General features: G+C 33.2%; 1 protein-coding gene across 1 annotated transcript in view; it reads right to left on the minus strand.

Annotated features, from left to right (window-relative positions):
• Positions 1 to 23,961, minus strand: part of LOC126738962 (uncharacterized) — a 42,635-nt gene that overhangs the window by 4,976 nt on the left and 13,698 nt on the right. Inside the window, exons 4-10 of the mRNA XM_050444459.1 lie at positions 13,168 to 13,366; positions 13,025 to 13,096; positions 7,692 to 7,852; positions 4,547 to 4,675; positions 4,279 to 4,444; positions 4,084 to 4,222; positions 362 to 507 (exon numbers count right to left, since the gene is read on the minus strand). Coding sequence (XP_050300416.1) covers positions 362 to 507; positions 4,084 to 4,222; positions 4,279 to 4,444; positions 4,547 to 4,675; positions 7,692 to 7,852; positions 13,025 to 13,096; positions 13,168 to 13,366 — 1,012 coding nt within the window. The remainder of the gene's footprint in view (positions 1 to 361; positions 508 to 4,083; positions 4,223 to 4,278; positions 4,445 to 4,546; positions 4,676 to 7,691; positions 7,853 to 13,024; positions 13,097 to 13,167; positions 13,367 to 23,961) is intronic.

Raw genomic sequence — 23,961 nt, forward strand, 5'->3', positions numbered from 1 at the left:
AGAATTACTTTTTCTTAAGGGAATGGTCAAAGTTAAACAATTTAATACACTGACAAGCATAGTTATTCACAGCTTTAAAAAAAACTTGTTACTAAAGTATGAGGTCAGAAATCGATAATTATCTTCGAGAGCTTTCAAGTTGGGGAGAAGTTTTCGAATAAATGCAAACTGATATGTATTCTTTACTCCAAATGAAGGTACAATAAGTAATTAAAATAAAAAACTTTATAAAAATATATCAATTAAATTCTGCTCTTAGGTTTTTATTTAAATCGGTTTTAAAACTAAAAAGTTTATTTATTCTCTTAACAGATTTAAATTATAATAGAGACAATGTGAATAAATAATATAATACGCTTACCATTTTCTCCATTAGTGGACTCGATAGGGCACGAGCAGAGTTCAGCTTTATTTTTAAAACTGCACGATCTCGATATGCTGTCGTACTTAATTTTGAAGCTGTTTGAGCGTGAACTTGATCCTCTTCTTTCGCCTCGGCCCTTAAAACTAATAACCGGAAAAAAAATTAATTTTTAAGATATTTTATAAGATATATTCAAGAAAATATGGGAGGTAAGATTTTTTCATAGCTACCAAATACTTTGAAACAACAATCAAATTATTATACATTGTATTATAAAAGTCCGGGGAGCGGCCCAATAACGATTAGGGATGTTTTTTTTTAAGACAAAAAAGAAAAAGATGACTATTTAAAGATGGAGTTGGTAAGGTGATTTTTTGCTAAGAATTCCTGAAATAACCGTTACAAAATCATAAAATTTGGCAAACGACAAAAGAATTGCATTAAGCGTAATCCTCATAAACAGAAGTTTCAAAATTATCAGTGGCGAAGAGTGTAGAGGGACACAAGTGCTTATTTCTTGCTACAACTCTTATGTTCTTTATTTTGTAAAAATTTGACACGGAAAAACCCAATTCGTAGAAAGGAACAATTTTCTAAATCATAAAAAGGTACTTTTTAGAAAACAGCACAGGTGCAGCAAAAAGCGTTTAAATAAAATTTGTCATGCGTATGATATTCTAATTGTTGATCAGAAAAAATAACATGTCCATGGAAACTTAATACCATAAAAAATTAATTTAAGTTTACAAGAGTCGGCAGGATTTGTTATTTGTCAGGTGTCACGTTGCTGTAAGTATATTTTTGTCGATGGTTCGTAAATTTTGAATACTTTGTAAACAGGCCTTTGATACGATCAATAATGGGCTTTTAGTATCCAAGCCTAAATATTTTAGGTTTCTGGAGAGGCAGATGAAAGAGCCAGCTTTTTTGATTGGGTCATATTTATCTGAGAGATATCAACAAAATATTTGCTATAAAAATAAAATATCTGAAAAACTTGGCATTTCATCCCGTGGTAGTGTATCACAGGGGTTTATATAGTATTATATTATTGTAGTCATTGGTTTTTATAATTTACATTTCCTGTATGGTAACGTCCTTTAAAAAAATGCATTTTTGCTATGACTTATGCTGATGATACTCAGCTGTATCTTTTAAACCTGATTTACTTGCTGAGACCTCTGACTCTCTAGCGTTAAATGATGAGCTTAAACTATTATGCGAGTTATCTCACGCGCATAATTTAAACTTGAAAACTTAATTCAAAAAAGTAATATTTAATGGCTTTTGGAAATAAAAATTGCGTTGATTTTCAACTTCGATTTCGCGAGCATATAGAGCAGATAAGATGCTGGGCATGTTCGAGGTTGAAATACTAGAAAATTTAGATGCCGTTGAAATTTACAAAAAGGCACTTTTACTCAATAGTAAATTTTTAACTTAGGAAAATGTTAACAGACTTGCTGGTTCTTTCAGTCTTTAGCTACTGAGATATATACTACTATGATATGCTTCATAAAAATATGATATGTGCTTGTGCGCATGTATAATATTTAATGTTTGACTTGGATTTATAGCTAATCATGATCGCAACTTTAATACTTGTGCAATACCTTAAAAGCACATTGTTCTATACATTCGGTAAACATTAGACATAAGAATAAGTAGTCTAGGCCTCGTTTTTGTAAATTTTATATAGGTCCTGCAACGTAATATACTCAAGTCACTTCCGGATGAATTTCGATTACGTAATCTACATAAATTTGGCATCATGATTTTTTCACGAAAAATTTAGTTTTAATGTTTTTTGTTTAACAAATGTCAATCAAATAGCTTTTTTCATTTACGACGGGTCATTAAACTCCCATAAATACGTTCAGATTTTGCGCTCAGTAGTAGAAGATTTTCTGGAAAATTTAACGCTTGATTATCGCAGTTGCTGGTTCCAATGGGATGGGGTACCCGCTCATTGCACTGAGGAGGTGACACGTGAGTTAATTGATAAATTCGATGACCGCTGGTTTAGGCGTTTGGGACCATGGGATTGGCCTGCGAGATCACCTGATCTTACACCACTTGATTTTTACTTTTGGGGTAATATGAAGCAAATGGTATACAAGACACCGGTAAACAGGAACTACGTCAACGACTTATCAATATCAAGCATTGGTCAACAAGATCCTTCTGAAATACAAGCAGCGACAACATGCTGTACAACGCAGGATTTTGAAGTGCTTAGAAGTCAATGGCAATCATTTTGAAAATTTTATGTAAATTGTTTTTAATCTTAGAATAACTAATTAAATCATTCTTAATTTATGAAATAAATTGTATAAATTTATTTTGTATTGCACAAATTTTCTTTTATTAATTTTTTGTAAATTAGGGTACATTTCGTTGAACAATTAATTTTTAGGTAATTATTTTAAAGAAACACCCACGCGTATTACTATTATTGATCAACTAAATGTAACTGTCAAACGTCAATAGCATAGCATTGTTTGGTCATGACTTTTCATGTCCGCGTAAGGCAAATATGTCAAAAAATTCCGATTTTTACAGAAAATTGCTTTTATTTCAGAAATCGAACTATTTAGATATAGGAACATGATATCTCGTTAGAAAGGGATTTCAATTTCCTTTTAGAATATGTTATTATAACATATATACAGTGTGTTCCATTTAAACAAATCCACATATGACAATTTTTGTATCTAGCGGTAAAATCACTAATTTTGGGCAACCCTGTATAACGTAGAACAAATTTTTATAGTGAAAACTAATGTACAATGCTTCCGTAAATTACGTTTATAATTTCAATTTTCTGCGAGTTCCAGTGCCGTAGTAATAAAAATTTATTTATAGCTATGTTTTGGTCAAAAAATAAAAAAAATAATTAATTTCTCGAAAACAACTAAAGCTAGGTATAGGAACATCTTATACAAAATCATAAAGCGATAGCGGACCAGAAAATAAAATAACATACAGGGTATTCCATTTAAAATAACAAAGTTTCTACTACTTTTTGGTATAAGCGGTAACGCTGTATCGCTAAACATATTTTTAATCGTTAGATCACCAGCTAAGATATATGATGCCAAGTTTCCAAAAAAATTCCGTTCTCCGTAAACGTCTAAGGTACCATCAACCATCAATCACCCTGTATATTATATTTCATTATTTCGTTTTTTTTTCATCTTCTTATGCTTCAAGAAATGGCTAATATACATTTTCCAAACTTCAATCGCGCCGAAGCAAGACGCCTTTATGCCGAATGTGTAAAAACAAGATGTTTGAATTCAAAAAACGCGCGTGTTAAATGAAGACAATTTAGAGTGTATGTGCGTATTGAAGAAGAATATAGGATTAGTACTAGACCAATTGCTTTAGCGGAATAGTCAACTCACATAGAATTGGTACACCGAGGTTACACTTAATAACGGTTGAAGATACTTTAAAACCGAAACGTCGTGCTAAATTTAAAATAGAGACAATGGAAGTTCAAAAATCAGACTTAACAAAATTCAAAACAAAAGTAAAAACTCCAAGTCTTTCGCTCCTTTTGTTTTTTGTATGGTCTCTTGAGGAAAGAATGGTTCTACTTAACTACTTTGCCTTCTTCAAAAACATAAAAAAATTGTTCAATCATGAATGAATCTTACTTATATTTATAAAATTTCTTAAAAAATAAATTTAAAGAATTTGTATTTGGTCTATACCTGCTAGATCTCGATCCGTTCTCCTTGTTCCTCCTACTAGCCGTTCTCTGTACATATCTTTTATCTCTTGAATTTGCTCTTTTCACACTAGGTCGTTTTTGTATAGACTCGGCGCTCAGCGATAAACCGGCAATACCAACTGAAAAATACCAAATCACAACAATTCGATAAAAATAGAATACCAAATAAAAGTACCGATGGTTCCTGAAGATGATCGTCTTAAAAGGGCATTCGTCAAAGCCGACACGTCTGCCTTATTTAACGGAATATCCAGAGAACCGCCGCAACTCTGACAGTCGACGGTTGGTCCCAGGAACCATTGAGATCTGGTTTTCATTCTTTCTGTTTGACGTTCATGAACCTTAAAAAACATGGATACAAAAATGTTCGCTTAAACTGTATTTTGAAAGTTTACTATTTCGCAGTATTTGTTTATCGAAAAAAAGTCCTAAACATAACCTACCTGTGGTAAATAACTAAGGCTTCTCGTACTCTCCGCATAAGCATTCACAGCCTTCAATTCTTCCAAAGTCATTTTTGCGTGGCTGAACTTAGATGAGTGACTGGTACTAGACGAATGTGAAGCATTATTCTGAAAGGAGAGATTTTACCTTTCAAGAAACACTTTAGACATTTTAAGCTAATTCGAAGGTGTTTAAACATAAGTAATTTATAGTTTTTGGTCTTAATAATAGACACTAATTTCTTAATCTCCCTGCGTCATAACTCAACCTACTTACATAGAGATTTCAAAAACGTAAATTATAATCAATTTTAGTCAGATTTACTGAATATGCCTCTGCAAAATATTTTTTAGCTACAGTCTATAAGCCAAGAGGTCAAGTTTATTAATTACTAGTATCTGTAGTATTACCAAGCGTCTTACCTAAATTAACAAAGCTTCAATTTTGTCCTTATTTGCATTGGAATTTAAATACAAAATTATCGAATTGTAACTCATTTCTAATTTGTAACTCATTAAGTAGTCTATTTTCGAGTGATATATTAGAATCATTCAAATTATCATTAAATGTATAAAAAAGTATTGGTCTATTAAACGGTAATTAAGAATTATTAACTTTCTTTGTATATCATCCGGCTAATATATACTTAATAAAGAGTACAAATAACAGTAGCATACGCTAATATGGGTCTAACTAAAGAATTATACTTTGTTGACAAGTAACGAAGAAGCTTTGATAGAATCCTTAAGATTTTTATAGCTCTTAGACAACTTATTTCTAGGTAGTGTTCAAACGTTAATTTTCTATTAACGGTCAGACCGTAGATCTTAAGTATCAGCACGCAAGTTTGGAGTTTAGGAGTTGTAGGTTAGATAAAGATATATGTATTAACAATTTTTCTTGAAAATATTATATTATGGTAGAAAATGTATTTAAGTCGTTTTGCAACTTGATAAAATCCGGGTTACGAATAGTTATAGTAGTAGTAATAAGTTCTTTTAAATCATCTCCATATATATAGTATGCTCAGTATATAAAAATGACTGGCGAGCCATTTAAAAAAATATATAAGTGTAAGGGACCCAGATGTAATCCGTAAGGCAATCCTGATGTAACCTCCGCATCTTTAGATCTTATATCATTAATTACCACAAATTAAAGTTCTGTCCTTAAGATAATTTTTCAAAAGCCTGAGGAGTATTCCATGTACACCAAAATTCTCAAGTTTAGCAAAGTCGGTTGATGAACCCGATTCAACGCCTTAAGAAAATCAGTAGACATAGCACATACCTCCAGTCCTCCCTCTGAAGCCTTGTTAATCTTTTGAATATACAGCACCATATTGGTAAGAACCGTTTTCGTAATGATATAGATTTACCGGACTATTTAATTATGTTATGATTTCCAATATAAACATTTTTCTTAAAATTTGATAACTTTCTGAAAAGCTCAGTCATTTGATTGTTCAGGAAGGCGTACTACTAGATGGACCTTCCGGGAAATTCATGTCACTTTTATAATATTAAAATTTGTTTTTATTTAAATTGACGTGCAGATAAGTATATTGACGCAGGTGGCAGTCACTTTGAGCATTTGCTTTGATGTATGCGCTCAAGCCAACGTTGTTAACGAAACAGAGTATTTACCAGGAAAATAAACGATGATCGATGATCGCTGGAGTAGGAAAATAACAGAACGGGGACCAAGACAACATGCATTTAGGGCAGAAGCCGTCTCCCGACTAGATCACATGACGACGAGACGTATCAACACTAATTGGATACAAATAGTGTGGATTTGTATTTCCAATTAGTGTGGTAGGGTAGGTAGTTGTAGAAGCAAACAAGAGAGGCCTATGTCCAGCAGTGGACTTAGCGGCTGGTTGATGAAGTAAATTATAAATTTGCCTTTTGATTTTTTTGTAGGATTTTTAGGTAATTTAGTGTAATTACCAGCATTAATTAATAAATTTAATGTATTTTCAAGTGTTATATTGTAAGACATCATTTTTTCAAATATAATAATGCCTCGGAACTTACAGTTCAGCTCAGAACTTACAGAACAACAAAGCCCAGACAATTTATTAGCTATGCGGAGTCGCACCAAAAAGAAATAGTCAACTTTTAATATTTCAACGGTCTCAAGAGGTCATGGTGCATAAACACTAACCGGAACCTTATAATTTTGTGGAGTACGGTTTAGTAAATTGAGGCTATATGTTCATTAATTAAAAAGTTGATTGCCGTTATTTTTTGAAAACTTTGTGAAAATTTTCCTAAAAACCATTAATTGGGTAAGTTTTTCTCACAGAGTCTACCTTAATGCCTTATTGTATCATTTGCTACGTTTATTTACTGGTTTTATTAATTTATTTATTATAAATCTACTTTCCGATTTTTAACAAGTTTATTTGGTACTAATTTGTAATGAACTTTTAAAGTAAAGAGAAGTAAAACAAACGTTTACCTAAAATTAAAGAATGGAATCTAATCTTTTGTGAATTTAATTGAAGATGATTGTTCTGTTATTTGGTTACTGTCACGTGTCCATCTCTTCAGTACTCAAGGCCTGAAATTAGTTGAAAAAACTGTCCGTTGCTTCAGTTAACAAGTGTGTTACATTAATTTAAATATAAAAAAAATTAAAATGTTGTTTTAGACACTTTAAACATTCTGACGTATTTAGATTTTGACTAATTTTCAATTTGCCGCCTTACAATATTTAATAAAACAGTAAGTAGCATTACCTTATCTGCTAGAGGGATTTTAATAGTGTTCGGATTTAAGTGTCTTTAAGGCATTTAACTCTAAAGTGTTAAACTATAAATGTGTAATTTTTTATAGATTTTTCAATTTCTATCTTTGTCCTAATTCTAAATTCGCCTTGGTGATCCCTTGGTAAGTCTTTCATTTAATTTTCTATAGCTGAAATAACATTTAATATATCTAATTGTACTCGAGTCGTAATTTTTAAAAGATTACGACTTAAATATCTAAGATGACCGTAAATTAGAAATTCCGTATATGTGAATCTGCTGCGAATGTGAAACAATAGACTGCCTACTTAAAAGTTTCTTTAAAAAATATTATTACCAACATCTCTGGTGCATTTTGTAGTTAGTATATAAACAGATCAATGCATTACCTGAAAAAGTCCATTTTGTTCCAAAGAAATGGATAATCTAGTGCAGGATTCTAAGAGGGTGTGTTCGGCAATCATCCCTAAAGAAGAAGAGTTTACTTGGGGTTGAAGTCCTGTTTCTAATAAGGCGGGGGTAGATTGACATTCTTCGGCTTGCGATAGAGCTGGTAATTAAAGCAGAATAAATATTTTGATCACAAACCTAAACAAAATATGTAGTTTTGTTAAATGAATTATAGGTATTATATAGATGTTAGCATATTTATACATACCTGCAAAAACTACTCTAAATTGGCAAAATGCATAACTATTAGGTAAAAAAACACCAAGCGCCAAAAAAGCCATGCGTGTCAATAGCTTATCAACTTTTCATTGTTTCCTAATTTACCGATGCAAATGGCTACACTTAGTGTTTGGCAAAAAATAAAGGATAAAGAAAAACAAAACAGACATTCACAAAATAATGACAAAACTAATAAATTAAAAACTGTGCAATTTTATTAACTGTAATTTATACGAAAAATATCACAGAATTGTGTTTTTAATATGACTATTGTGATGGGATTGTGATAGTTTAGGTTTACGCAAGTCGACATGAAAATGTGCAAGGCAGCAAAGAGAATGGTAATTTGAATGACAAATTGTAGATACAGTAACTTAAATAAGGCAAACAAATATTGCCGCAAGGAATACTATTTTTATAAAAGGTGTCGTTTTGAAGAAAGAAAACCATCTAAACTTTTAACCAGATAGGCTATTTTGGGAAATACTATTAAAAAAGGTTTGTTAAATTAAATAACAAAACAGTTTAGTATTGTGAAAATGGCAGACTATAGGCAAAATTATACAGGGTAGACTGGCATACGGAGAAAATCACGACTTTGTCTGACCGTAGATACCTAACTTTAAAAGTTGGCAACATTTACAGGCAAATTTTCCACATTGGCACCTAAAGAGCTTCGCTTCTCCTCTATCTTATCTTTAGATTTCTCAAAAAACAAATGCGCGTCATAGTCAATACAAAGTAATAGCTATCGTTTTGATTAGTACAAAATGGCAATGAAAATATCCGTCTGTTCGCTAGCTACAAGAACAAGGGAACACACGAGCAACAGAAAAAGCAAAAACTAGAAAAGAACCTTGGCCTATAAGGCAATTTTGAGTCAACGTCATAAAGGAATATTTTTGAAAACAATAATGTTCAAACAATTATAAATGTGAATGATTTTTCAGTAACAAGCAAAACTAAACCTCAATACGGAAAAAAAAATGGCAAATAAGTGAAGGGTGAATATTTTCAGTGCTTCTAATGCCTCTTTACAAAAATAAAGAAGAAGAAGGCATGGTATCAGTTTTCAAGTTATATCTGGACAAACGACTGAAGTAAATCAAGAAGAAGTGAATGAAATTGTGGACAATCTACCTTCCATGTTGCTTAATTGTCAGCCCATGGATAATTACAATGCCGATACAAGTGGGTTTTCTTTTATACATTAACAAATAAAATTCTTGCTTTTGAAATAACAAGCGAGTGTAAGAGAAAAGCTTTTCCAGGAGCGGCTTACAGTTTAATTTACATAAAAAAATTCTGACTTTAAATATCTGCCACCGATTTGGAAATTTAGCAAAGACGAGTTACCGAGGAAAGAAATGAAGGCGAATTCATTGATGTGGATACGAATATTGAAATTTGAAAATAATTGGCAATCTAGTTTTGGCATCTACAGCTTTTATTAATGATGACATTGTCATAATTGTGATAGAGAAGAGAAGAATAATGAGGAAGAGGATAATAAAATAATGGCTGAAAGATCTAAGGAAACTTCAAGCTTTACAAGTATGCAGTAAAGGTTCTCCAGGAGAAAAAAATCACATTTGATGACTATAATTCCCGCATGTAAGAAACTTAGAGAAATACACTTTTAAAATTGTATTTTAAAGAAAAAAGTGGCAAAATCGTGGCAGTCTAGGATCTGTAACGTAAAAAATTAAGTATTCACTTTATAATAATTAGGTGGTGATATTCAATTGGGTGAATCTTACATACATCTTAATGCATCTTATTAAAAAAAAAGCAGAAATGCATTCTTAAACTTTACACTTTCTCATAGGCGGACAGTTGGCAACAGTAATGAATCCACCAGTGTCCAGTTTTGAGAGAAATTAAATCACCTTTTTGATTCCAATATAGCAAAAGTCTAATGCGAACATCAGCAAATACAGCCTGAACGATAGATCCTGACGATTTGAAAAATTCGGTGTAAGATTCGGTTGAGAACGAAGAGAAAGACATGAATATTTTTCATTACTATCATTGCTCTCATTAACTCTCATTTATTTTATTTATTATATTTTATTACCCTAACCAATCCAGCAATAGCTGCCCAACTACAAGTTGCTGGCCCAGAAGATGGCAGAATATATTACCAAAACGTTCGCTTTCTAGCAACCACAAGTTTTTAAATAAAGTGTGCAAAAAAATTGTTTTTAGAATAAGAAATAGCCCTGTACTTTAACAAACAACTTTTTACTTTATCAAATAGTTTTCTTATTATCGCTAATAATATTAGTTTTACTTTCCTTAATCAATTTTTTTTCAACCGATTACTAGTCGTTAGTGCGAAATTAAATCATCTTAGAAAAATAAGTGACTAAAGTCGCTTTTTCCGGGATCGGGTGGGTTGGCATGCCGGATACTAAGGGTGGTTTCTAAGGGTTAACATGGTTTATCTTGAAACTCGTTCATTTGTTCAGTATGCTGACGTACGTAACATACTAAAAATTCAGCCAATTTCGAACGGGATCTATCTATTATTCATAAGATTGATTCGGGATCCTTTTTCCAAAGGGTTTTTATAATTAATAAATAGTTTAAAATATGGATATTTTATATAAACATTTAAAAACTTAATCGTTCTATTATAGTTTAATCAATAAGTCGAAAAAGTTCAAAAATAGATGTAAGCGCCCTGAAAGTACGTACCGGAAAATATCGGGCTTTGTGCCCAAGTTACTACTAGATGTTCTGCAACAGTGGCATTTAGAGATAAATCCAGTAATAATAAACTCACTTTATTGTGCTACTAAATACCTCAATATACTAAATTTCAAAACCTTTATTATTTTGGCCCTTGGTAAAAAGACCCTTAAAAGAGGAACTTATTTGAATAAACTTCATCATTAATATTCAATTCATAAAGTAGCAAAAATGAGTTCCGTGCAGTGGCTAATCGTTTGAGTAAAGTATTTCGTTTAAAACTTTTCGAGGTTCAATCAGCAGAGTCAAATATTTTATTATTTGCCTCGTGTTCTTTACAAAACATGCTCTTTTTTATTTAAATATTTATTTATTTTTAATAAATGGGTATTGTTTTCAACACTTATTAAATTGTTGGAAATGCATTGGAGATAATCTGACCCTAAGATGCGAAAGTATAGAGAAGCATAACTTTACTTTATTGTTGCGCACTTTTTTATTTAATAATTACAGAATCTTTAGAAAAATTTTCATCCGAATGGTACTGAGTCTGTTTATTAAGTTAGGTTATAATTGAAGGTATCAATAAAATCGAAAATTAATGAAATTAAATACTCATATTGAGATAATAAATTTAAAAAGTATTTAGTTATTAGTTGTCTTCAATTAATAGTGGTAACATCGAGTAACAACATCGGGTCATTTGGAATTAAGTGAATTGCGTGTGCCAGCAGTTTCAAGAGTTTTACATATTGATATGAAAAAAATTGTGAGTTGTATTCCTAACCCTAACCGAGGACTATTCGAATATGCTTTTACTAAATTGTCCTTAACAGATTCAATGAAAATTCCATAAACCGATTCTGATAAAGTTAATTTAATAGTAAAAGATATTAAAAATATAAAAATTAGTTTTGTAGTGGAAACTTCTGAAACAACAAATCCGGTAAAATTAACATGTTTTCCATTGATATTTGATTGAAATTTGAACAAATTTAACATCACAAGCTTTCTCGAAATCCTTTGAAAATGATATTTATAAAATCCGGCTCCGATACCACAAAGATTTCTCATCACGTAACCGCTAATTTAAACATAGACTCCATAGAAAAAAACATTTAAACTCTGTGTTATTAACTAAAATTTCAGACGCTGACTTATTTTTAGGGCAGAGCTTTACAAGGCAAGTCAGCTATTCGAAGATAGTGTTAAGTGCTAAACTCTCGTTTTGTTTTAGTTTTAGATTTAAAAAAATGCAAATATAGCTATAGCAGATGAAGGTCGGTATTTCCGAATAATGTTAAAAACATGTCAGAAAAGTAGATATGTTCATAAAAAAATTGCAAAAATTATAAACAATTATAGATGAAAAAAGATATTTCGTTTTCCGCTGTTATCTCCTATCTATATTATTTCTGGCACAATGTTCTGCAAGGACATGTTTCCGGAATGAGCTATCGTTACGTATTTTTAGGAAACTTACATCTATTTTGCAACTTTTTTAACATATTGATTTAACTATTCCTACAGTATTATTGTATGCAATAATTTGTATATTATTCAAATAAGCTGCTGAAAATTATTCCTAGTACAAACTGTTATAAAGGAGTTTCTCAAATTCTAAGTAAACTATGATTAAATTGTTCAAAGTTTCCCATGAATTTTCTACGCATTTCCTTATCATAGAAGAAAACCAAGTGGCTTTGTAGTATTTTAATTAAAAAAATTACATTTTTAAGGTGACAATACAGTATAGAATTTAAAGAATGTTTTTATGAGTCATTTGATCTGGACACCAATGCAACTTATTTTATTTAAAATAAAAAAATTTATGGCCAAATGTAACCGATTAGAGGGATTTGAATGGTGTGGGACACTTCTGACCTTACTTTCTTAATTGAAGTTTACCGTTACATTAATCTAAAATTTAATATAGAAAAAACTTATTCCCGAAATTATGGAACGTTCTGACAACTTACACCTACATGCGATGATAGTAAACACAAATATAGTCTTAAATAAGTTACTGTATATAAAATTGATTTCTATCTGCAATGCGTGGAAAAACAAGTTTATTTGTAACTATAAATTACAGTAAAAATGGATCAGGCAAAACCTGTAAGTCATTCAAGTTACATTCGTACCCTCGCTGCCCAATCAACATCACCAAATCGATCATGTGCAAAATGACCTTCATAAAAAAATATTGAACGACAACGAACACTAAAAGTAAATATTACGACACTACTTAAAAAAAAAACTGTACAAAGTCTTTTGCGAACTAAAACGTCTCAAAAGGTGTTGTTAGCACTAAAATAGTCCTCGCTAGGCGCGAGATCTCTACTACTAGCATGATTACCTTCCATAAAATTGCCATATCTGTCGTGGTTCTCGCACAGTAGCCAAGTTTCGGTTCCGCGGTTCATGTGACCTAATTATTGTCGAGTTAGTCTTTACTAAGCAACACCAAACTGAACTACGAATAAACATGATGCCACTTACCCAACAAATATCTTTCAAGCGCGACGTATTCGTTCGGAAACACGCTCTTGGAGGGAGGATATTGAAAACAGCAAATCCACTCGCCCTGCACTCGCAACACTCGCCCAGTCACTCGAGCGTAATATTCATAATTGTCTTTACCAAATAAGTTCGAAGAAGCGAATTCCTCAATAAGATGTTTCATTACTCGAGAAGCCACCTAAAAATTGAGAAGTTATTGGGTAATTATGGTTCGCTACCGCGGTTTTATTAGAAGCAAAAGAAAATGCTACCGCAGATAAATTATGAAGGAATTACAAAACTATTTAGTTTAGTTGTAAGAAGTTTTAGTTATTAAATGACTGGTCTAGTTTTTTTAATTGCTATATATCTTGCGAGCCAATTCTAATAAAATTAAAGATTTGAATTGATATTAATAAGTTTTTTAATGTATATATATATATATAGTGTCTTTCTAGCGAAAATTTAAAAAGGGTTTTCAAGATGGCAATGGAAATATAAAAATGGGTAACGTTTTTAATCGATAGCTGCCTATAAGATCGAAATAAACATTAACTTAAAAAATATGAAATAGAAGACATATCATGTGACATTTTCAATTTTAGAACACGAAAAATTGTGTTATAAGGAAGGAACTCCATGAACTGAACTTATGTGAAATGACTTTGTATTTAGACGTAAAACGAATTAAAAAAAACTTTGTATACTAGTGGAAGATAAAGGTATATTTAGTGTAAAGGAACATAATTTAAAAAATAATAATTTAAAATTTTCTGTTCAGTATTTTTCTATATGTAATTAACACTGCCATCTCACTACATACAGGTTGAGTTGTTTTATGTTTAATACATGGACCCGGACACTATAGCAATACAAATAAAAGTTTAAATAAGGAAAGAATTACGGTTTTCATGAGCACTGTCCAAAATCAAATCTCATTTTCTAAAACTTAACACCTCTCAATAAATCGGATTAAGATCAGATAACTGGGAGGTCCAAAATAAGACACTGAACATATAGGCATTTTTTACGATTTTCGAGCAATGTCTCAAGAAAGATTATTAGAAGCTTCCATTACGACAACTCGAAATCCATATGGTGAAAATCGCATGAATTTCATAAACTTCTGTCTTCCCAGCTTCCATAAAAAATTGAAGAGTTTCGAAAAATTCAATTCAAAATATATATTCAATTCATATTCAAAAAAGGTAGTGCTCACATATCAAAATACGTTCCAAAATAAATGGACCGAATAACTGTCGATCCTATAACACCACCCAAGAATTAAATCTATACTTAATTTGTGGTCAGACTTTACAGGGGGATTCTTATCATTTTCCTTTCAAAATTCTTAACCTCTGATATAAGCTGAAAGTACAAGATTTGCTTGTGCACTGTTATCTTTTTTTATTCTGTATTGTTAGAATGAAGCGAACAGAATGGCTTGAGTAGAGATGAGTTGGGTGTTTATTACGTTTCTGTTCATTTTTAATTATTAATTACAAAGTTACATATTGTTAAGATACTATTGTTATTGTTAAGAACACTAACTAGTTAAATTTTATATTAGTAGTATAAACAAATTTACTTCCGTATTGTAGTCAAAATTAATTTTTTAGTTTGGGTTATTACTAAATCTTTAATAAGTACGGACATTTTCTTATATCATTTCGTCAAGTATGGCATTTTAAATTAAAGTAACACTAAACTGAGTTGGAATGGAAAAATATATCCTGCTAGGATATTGATATTTTAATTAGAAATATACCTGCACGTGTTGAAGTTTTATAACAGAAGAAAAGGAAATACAGCTTATCCTTTTTTTCATTAGTTTAAATTAACATTCTTTTTTAAAGACAAAAAAAAGTATTATATATTTTTTTAAAATTATCTTTCTATTTGTTTTCAATAAATAAAGAAGTTTGTACAAATGACCTGCATTTTTAATAGTTTAGGTTAAGAAAAAATAGTATGATTCCGTATAAGTTTGGTTAGGTGTATTTCTTAATTGAGCCTTAAAGTATGTGATGTACTATGATTGGGTAATATTCAATTCATAAATTATAACAAATCGAATATACAGGGTGGTCCGGTTCCAACGTCATTAATTTTAATACTTAAGATGAAGCCAATTTAAAAAATAATTACCAGCGGCGTAACATACAGGGGGATTCTCTTTTATCACCAATCTGTGAAGCGACGAGATCTTTTGTGACAAAAGTTTAATCTCTAGACTCTCTGTTTAATTTAGAAAAATCAGTTGCTCCTGCAAAATTTTGATGTAAAGCAGCGTGTTTGAGATATTTTAGTTTAGAAGTTTAAAAACAATCTAAAAAGAGACGAATTAAAAAAAAAACGGAAGGGCTACTTGTCAATAAGATAAATAAATCAGACAGTCAAGTGTCATAATTTTACAATTTTGGTTTATTTTTGCCTATTTTTCTTATTTAAATAAATTATTCACCAAGAAAATTACACAAATATGAAAAAACTACATATGCTAACATCCTGCATAACATGCTAACATTATTTTCTTAAAAAACAAAAAATTACAAAACGAATAATTATAATTTAACTTTCACAGCAAGTGCTCAAAATAAAATTCTCTCAAATGAAAAATGAAATCCTTGGGCTTCCAGACACGTTTGAGCTCTTCTAGCTACAGAATTAATTGCCGCTAAAACTTGAACCCGATTTCCCCGCAGTTGATGACAAGCTCTATTAATGCATTCTACTAACTCTTCTCGTGTTTGAACTGGTGTTTCGTAAACAATTTCTTTTAGGTAACCCCACACATCGAAATCCAAAGGGGTAAGGTCTAGTGACCTTGGAGGCCATGCCACAGGCCCCTTACCAACTTCTGGTTGACCATTCTCTGTCAAACGTGACTATTGTGTTTATTTTTATTGACATTTTATACATCATGATGTATATTGACCAGGTACATTGTTTTTGTACAGTTTTGCATGTATTTATTTTGTTTGTATATTTATTTTTATTTTTTTATTTTGTGTGTTTTGTTTTGTTTTGCTTTTATATGTTTTTTTTTTATTAGCTTTGTCTACAAAATTTTGTAATTTTTTGACAATAAAGCATATGATTGATTGATTGACGTCCTATCCATTTCTATAGATAACTTTTATTCATCCATGCTCTCACCTGTCTTCCAAAATGTGCTGGAGCGCCGTCCATTTGAAACCAACTATCTATTCTTGTACCCAGAGGTACTTCATCCAACAAATCATGAAGGCGATTGGTCAAGAAATTCAAAAAAAGTTCAGCGTTGAGCCGTGACAGGAGAAAGAAGACCAATAACATAACCGTTAATAATTCCTAGCCAAACGTTAATCATCAAACGAATTAAGTATCCAATTACAAAACATCATGCGATGGTTTTCAAGTAAGCAAATTTTGTACAGGTTGCAAATGGTTTCCTATAATTTTTATGAAGTACACGAAGCACTTTTGATTTTGTTGTAGTCAGTTGTGTATGGCTGCTCGTCGAGAACTTAGTCGAGGATTATTGTCAAATGTTCTCAGTATGGCATTTTCATGATCATTTCATTTTACTGGCCGGTCTCGATCTTGCCTACTTTTCAAACCAAACTCTCGAAAACGATGATGGATGTTTACAAAAACACTTGATTGCCTTCAGACTAAATATCGTCTCTGATATTCTCGAACGGCAGCCGCTGCATTTCCGTTGCAGAATCCATAAATGAAATGCATATCTGCATACTCATCATTATCAAACCATACCATTTTTCTTCTTTAGATCTCTTTATGTAAATACAAATTAGAAACTTTGAACTAAACAGGAACAATCAGAATGAAATAAACGAAAACTGTGGAAATAAATAATGACTTTAGATCACTTGACCTGTCGAGTGCGGCCCTGTAGCCCAAATCACCTCACGCGAGAGCGCTAGCAACGCCACCAACGGCGAGCGCCACTCCAAGTTGCGACGCAGCCAAGCAACACGTCAACCAATTCTTTTGATTAAAATTATATAAATTAAGGCAATAAAAGTTTATTTAATTCTTTTAATATACATATTTGTATTAATACGAGTCAAGTGCATCTTTCCAACCAGTGATACAGTCCGTCATGGTCCATTCGACCCGATAATCGAGAAAATTTGATACGTTTATTCGGCGTTTTGCAAACGACCGACAGCCATCTTTGCGGTGGCGAAGCAGCAGCGAGACCGATCAAGGTTAAATACGAGCGGACGGCCGATTTGAGTGCGGTAAGTCATTTCATTCCTTCTTTCTTCTTCCCATTTGTGGTCCGTTTTTTTGTCGCATCACGAAACGCTGCGCCGCAAAAACACAGTTTTAGCGTGCAGGCAGTGGAATTTGGAGTCAGAGACAGGCACGTATTCAGTAAAATTTTTAAGTATTGGTTTTTAATCGTTTTATTGAACTTTTGTGGTTTTATGCAGATATATTGCTAATAAAGTATTGTTTGTGTTTATTTAGCAAGTAAGATATTTCAACCATTTGTACGAAGATTTTCGGTTGGCATTTGGGTGAAGATTTTTTTTTAATTTTTTTTTAAATTTTAACATAATAAATCAAGTATTATGGAGAACGAAGTCAAAGCTCTAGTAAAGAAACGTGGTTCATTAAAGGCCAAAATAACATTATTTGAAAGGTTTATTAAGAGCTTGCAAGCAATCGAAGCTACATTGGATCGTGCTAAGGTAATAGAGTTGGAGCAAAGGCTAAATGATACCGAAACATTAATGTCTCAATTTGATGACGTGCAAAACGATATAGAGCGCATAGTCGAAGATGTAAATTCACAAATTTTAGAAAGGGAAGAATTTGACAACCGGTTTTATTCAGTATTATCCACGGGTAAAGAAATTTTAGAGAAACACAGTCAAACAGACAATAAAAGTGTTGCTTCCGCGGATAACGAAAACGGCGCGAATCAAAATTCTAATCCAACAGAAGGGGTTAAGTTACCAGAGATCCATTTACCCAAATTCGACGGGTCTTTTCAGAATTGGTTAGATTTCCGTGATATCTTCCAATCATTGATACACGAAAACGCAAAATTAAACAAAATACAGAAATTTCACTACCTGCGAGCGTCTTTAATCGGTACGGCTCCGCAGGTAATAAAAACAATCGAATTTTCCGCGAATAATTACGAATTTGCATGGAAAACATTATACGAAAGATTTAACAATAAGAATCTTCTTATTCAGAATCATATCAATTCGATTTTTAAAATGCATTCTTTGACAGTTGAATCGGCAGTTCAAATCAGAAATCTAAGCGACAATTTATTCAAAAATTTGACAAGTCTTAAGCAGTTAGGTGAACCAACAGAGTATTGGGACACGTTAGTCATTTACATAGTCTCTACCAAACTAGACTTTAACACGGCACGGGAATGGGAGAGGATTAAGGCTAAGCATAGCCATCCTTGCACCCTCGAAGATTTTAAATTATTTTTAAGGCAACGGGCAGACTTGTTAGAAAACATGGAGATGAATTGTCAAAAATTGTCTAGCGAAAAACGGGTTTCACGCGAGAATTATGTTCCAAGAAATAATAACCGCGGTAATTCACGAGGCTTATTCGTAAATGCAAATAGCGACAATGCAGTTAGTAACAAACCGAAGTATACATGTCCATATTGTAAATCAGATCATAACCTCTTTTATTGCACGGAATTTTTGAAGCTTTCTATACCCGAGCGTATTAAAAATGTAAAGGAATTAAAGTTATGCATTAATTGCTTACGTCCTAATCATTCATTCAAAGATTGTAGGTGGACTAACTGTAAGCTTTGCGGTGCGAAACATAACACCATTTTACACAAAACCAAGCAAAGAACAGAGCAACTCAATGCAGCAGTTGGGGTGCATACACCATCGAACATTACCGATACACAACATACGAACATTAATCTCGATACGCAGTATACGGACATACAAACGACAAATTGTAATTTCGCGGTAGCAAAAAACGCAATTTTATGTACAGCCAGGGTTCTGGTACGAGACTTTGCAGGAAACTTTGTAGCGGCACGCGCACTTTTAGACTGTGGTGCACAGTCTAGTTTCATGACTACAGAACTATGCGATCGATTAAAACTAACAACAGAAAATGCTAGTTTAACCATTTCCGGAATATCGGACAAGGTTTCTCGTGCTAGCTCTCGATGTCATTTAAAAATTCGTTCGTTGGTTAATTCGTACAATTTTAATGTAACGTGTTTCGTTTTAGACAAAATAACCAGTGATTTACCAGATTATCCTATTAATCGTAAATTATTTAACATTCCACCGGACCTTCAGTTAGCAGACCCTAACTTTGATGTGACGGATAAAATCGACTTACTACTCGGTGCCGACGTTTTTTGGCAACTTTTAAACACGGAAAAATACGAACTTGGCGCGAACGGTCCTATCATGCAAAGTACTCGCCTTGGATGGATTGTCGCAGGCCCTCTATCAGGTTTCAATAATCGAACAATTTGCAATTTAAGTAAAAATTTATCCGTTCAAGAACAGCTAACGAAATTTTGGGAGGTAGAGGAAGTTTCCTACAATAAGCCTTTGTCAAACGAAGAAGTTTTATGTGAAAAGCATTTTGTAGAGAATCTGACTTATTCAACAGACGGTCGATTTATAGTGTCACTCCCTCTCAAAAGCTCGCCTCATAAACTCGGAAACTCACGCGACATTGCGATTAAAAGATTTCTTTGCCTTGAAAAAAGACTTCAGACAAACGATTCACTAAGAAATTTATATACGGACTTTTTACATGAATACGAGACACTCGGACACATGACTAAAGTAAAAGACGAAGACAATCATAACCCTGAATACTACTTTCCTCACCATGGGGTCCTTAGGGAAGCCAGTAGTACAACCAAGCTTCGGGTTGTGTTCAATGCATCAGCATCATCATCGTCTGGCGTTTCCCTAAATAATTTACTCATGAATGGCCCTATTATCCAATCTGATTTAATATCAATCCTTTTAAGATTCAGGATTCGTGCGATTGTCATTTCAGGCGATATAAAAATGATGTACCGGCAAGTACTCATTAATCCTAAGCAACGAAGCTTACAAAAAATCGTATGGCGACCTACTCCTAGTGAGCCAATTAAAACGTACCAACTGAATACAGTGACATACGGTACCACTTCAGGATCATTTTTAGCAATTCGAAGCCTTCATGAGATTGCAAACGAATGTTCGGAATATTATCCTAATATTTCAAATATTATCAAACAAGATATGTATGTCGATGATCTTCTCACGTCAGTGGATTCATCAGACGAAGCAAAGTATATAATTAACAGACTTTCAGAGGTTTTGCTCAAAAGGGGTTTCGAATTGCGAAAGTGGAAGTCGAATCGATCAGACATTATACGAAAATTAAATCTACATTCAGACGACAACACAGTACACTTTTCAGAAAACAAGGAATACGATACGAAAATCTTAGGTCTTTCCTGGAAAAGCGAACAAGACATACTTACCTATAAAGTAGTAAATCATTCAAACGAAGTCGAGCCAATTACTAAACGAGTAATCTTATCACGAATCGCAACCATATTTGATCCTCTTGGGTTGGTAAGCCCTTGCATAATAATTGCCAAGATTCTGTTACAGAAATTGTGGGCAGAGAATCTTACCTGGGATCAACCTTTACCGAGTCATATTATGACTAAATGGTTAGAATTTTCGTCAGAATTGAATCTTCTGAATTCTATCTCTATTCAACGAAAGGTTACTTGCAGCAACCCTAGTTTCATTTCTTTGCACGGATTTTCAGACGCGTCAGAATCAAGCTATGGTGCTTGTATTTACATAATCTCTTATACTAGCGATGGTAATTCAGAATCCCATTTGTTATGCGCGAAATCCAAGGTAGCACCTTTGAAATCCCTAACTATGCCGCGTCTCGAATTATGTGCAGCACTTTTGCTCGCTCAGCTTATTTCCAAAGTTTTAAAATCTATACAAATTAAATTTAATGAAATATATTGCTGGTCAGACTCAACCATAGTTTTGGGATGGCTACCTCCGAACTTACTAAAACCATTTGTCGACAACCGCGTGGCGGAGATACAAAAATTAACGGGTAATTTTAAATGGCGACATGTTTATAGTTCGGATAACCCAGCAGACTTAGTCTCACGGGGTGTTCAGCCTAAGAACCTTTTGGGTTTAGACATGTGGTGGAACGGACCCGTCTGGCTTCTTAAAGATCAAAGTGAGTGGCCAATTAACCGATTTGTTATAGACGATTTGCCAGAAATGCGACAACATTGTTTTACCGTTAAATCACCTATCAGTTTTCCGTTTTCCAGATTTAACAGTTTACTAAAATTAAAACGAACTGCGGCATTTATTTTCAGATTTTACTCGAATTGTAAAATTTCTATCAAACACCGAACTTTCACACGTATTACTTTCGCGGAAGTCGAGTACGCGTTTCACCGACTCATTAAAATTGCGCAAATGGAATCTTTTTCAGATGAGTATTCCATTTTATCACGAAAAGCCGAAATGCCAAGTAATAGTAAAATACTTAGTTTAAAACCATTCCTGGATAACCAAGGGTTGTTAAGAGTGGGAGGAAGACTGTCCAATTCCGACTTTTCTTATTCAAAGAAGTATCCGATCCTGTTATGTCCCAATCATCCTTTGACAAAGCTAATCATGCAGTATGAACACGAGAATTTGTTACATGCGGGACCTCAGTTGCTTTTAGCTAATATTCGTGACAAATTTTGGCCCATATCGGGAAGGAACTTAGCGCGAAAGGTTGTTCATACTTGCGTTAAATGTTCCCGTTACAACCCGACAAATTTTCAACCCATCATGGGAGATTTACCCGCGTCTAGGGTTCAGCGGGCTTTGCCATTTGTAAAGGTAGGAGTAGACTATGCGGGACCTTTTATGGTCAAGGATAGACGCGGACGCGGTTGCAAAGTTATCAAATGTTGGGTATCATTATTCATTTGTTTTATTACTCGAGCAATCCATTTGGAAATTGTAACGTCTTTGAGCTCTGATGATTTTTTGCAAGCTCTTAATCGGTTTATTGGTAGGCGAGGAAAACCAACAGAGATTTTTTCCGACAACGGAACCAACTTTATTAGAGCTAATAAAGATTTACAGTCCATGGGTCAATTTTTACTGGATAATAACGAGAATATTACTGAGTCAGTTGAAAATATGGGTATTAAGTGGCACTTTATTCCTCCGAATTCTCCACATTTCGGTGGAATTTGGGAGGCGGGTGTTAGGAGCTTGAAATATCATTTAAAAAGGGTAGTGGGTTCTTATACGTTGCTAATCTTTGATTTCCAAACCCTACTTGTACGCATTGAAGCTGTGTTGAATTCGAGACCTCTTTCCCCTTTGAGCTCTCATCCTGATGATCATTCCCCTCTTACCCCCGCACACTTTCTAATCGGCCGCAGTACTACAGCTGTTTTGGAGCCATCAGTTAAGGCTATACCAGAAAACCAACTGTCGCAGTATCAATTGCTGCAGAAGGTTTACGAGCAATTTTGGAATCGCTGGCAACACGAGTATATAAGCGAGCTCCAAGAGAGGCAGAAATGGAAGAAAACCAAGGGCAATTTGAAGGTTGGCCAGATAGTCCTAATCAAGGATAATAACGTTCCCCCAATGAAGTGGCGATTAGGACGAGTTTTGGACCTCATCAAAGGTGCAGATGGAATCTCAAGAGTCGCATCTGTGAAGACCGCAGATGGAGTCCTGACGAGGGCAGTTGTTCGCTTGTGTCCTCTTCCAGTTCCAGTTGAAAGCAGTTGAGCTTCCAAGGCCGGGGGCATGTCGAGTGCGGCCCTGTAGCCCAAATCACCTCACGCGAGAGCGCTAGCAACGCCACCAACGGCGAGCGCCACTCCAAGTTGCGACGCAGCCAAGCAACACGTCAACCAATTCTTTTGATTAAAATTATATAAATTAAGGCAATAAAAGTTTATTTAATTCTTTTAATATACATATTTGTATTAATACGAGTCAAGTGCATCTTTCCAACCAGTGATACAGTCCGTCATGACCGTCTCGTTCATTTATCTCATTGACAAGTCCAAGCCTGTTCAATTTTATTAAAAATCCCAAGCCTGTTCGGTTTTTTCGGTGCAGCTTTTTAGATTGTTTTCGAGCTTTTAAACTAAAATATTTCAAAAACGGTGCCAAAAATGGAAATTTTGCAAGAGTTTTTTCTAAATTAAACAGAAAGTTAATTAAAGAAAATTTAACTTTCGTCACATGATATCTCGTCGCTTCGCAGATTGGTGACAAAAGATTGAATCCCCCTGTATGTTACGCCAGTGGTAATTGTTTTTAAATTGTTTTTATCTTTATTTAGAAGGATAATTTGTTAACCTGTAAGCAAAATTGGAAAAAAATTGATCAATTGGTTTAAAAGTTATTAAGAAAAAACACAATTTTTTTTCAAACTTTAACACCTTCTAGATTTGCTATAACACATTTTTGAGCAAAATTTTCTTATAAAAGTCTATTTTTTTTAAATTTTCTATTACATATTAAAATTAATGACGTTTGAACCACCCTGTATTCTATTCTAAAAGTATTTTAAATAATGGTTTATTCCACTGTTTTTTAACTAAAACAGAAACCTAAGCTACCTAACAGTGACTAAAAACAAAAAACGATAAATCTATATTAAAAAAAAAACTTACGTTTACTTCGGCCTGTTGTAGTGGTTCAAAAAAGTAAGCATTGTACAGCAAAAGCCCAAAATTAGTCAAGTATTTAC

Source organism: Anthonomus grandis, chromosome 7 (assembly GCF_022605725.1).
Source record: "Anthonomus grandis grandis chromosome 7, icAntGran1.3, whole genome shotgun sequence".
NCBI classification, from domain to species: domain Eukaryota; kingdom Metazoa; phylum Arthropoda; class Insecta; order Coleoptera; family Curculionidae; genus Anthonomus; species Anthonomus grandis.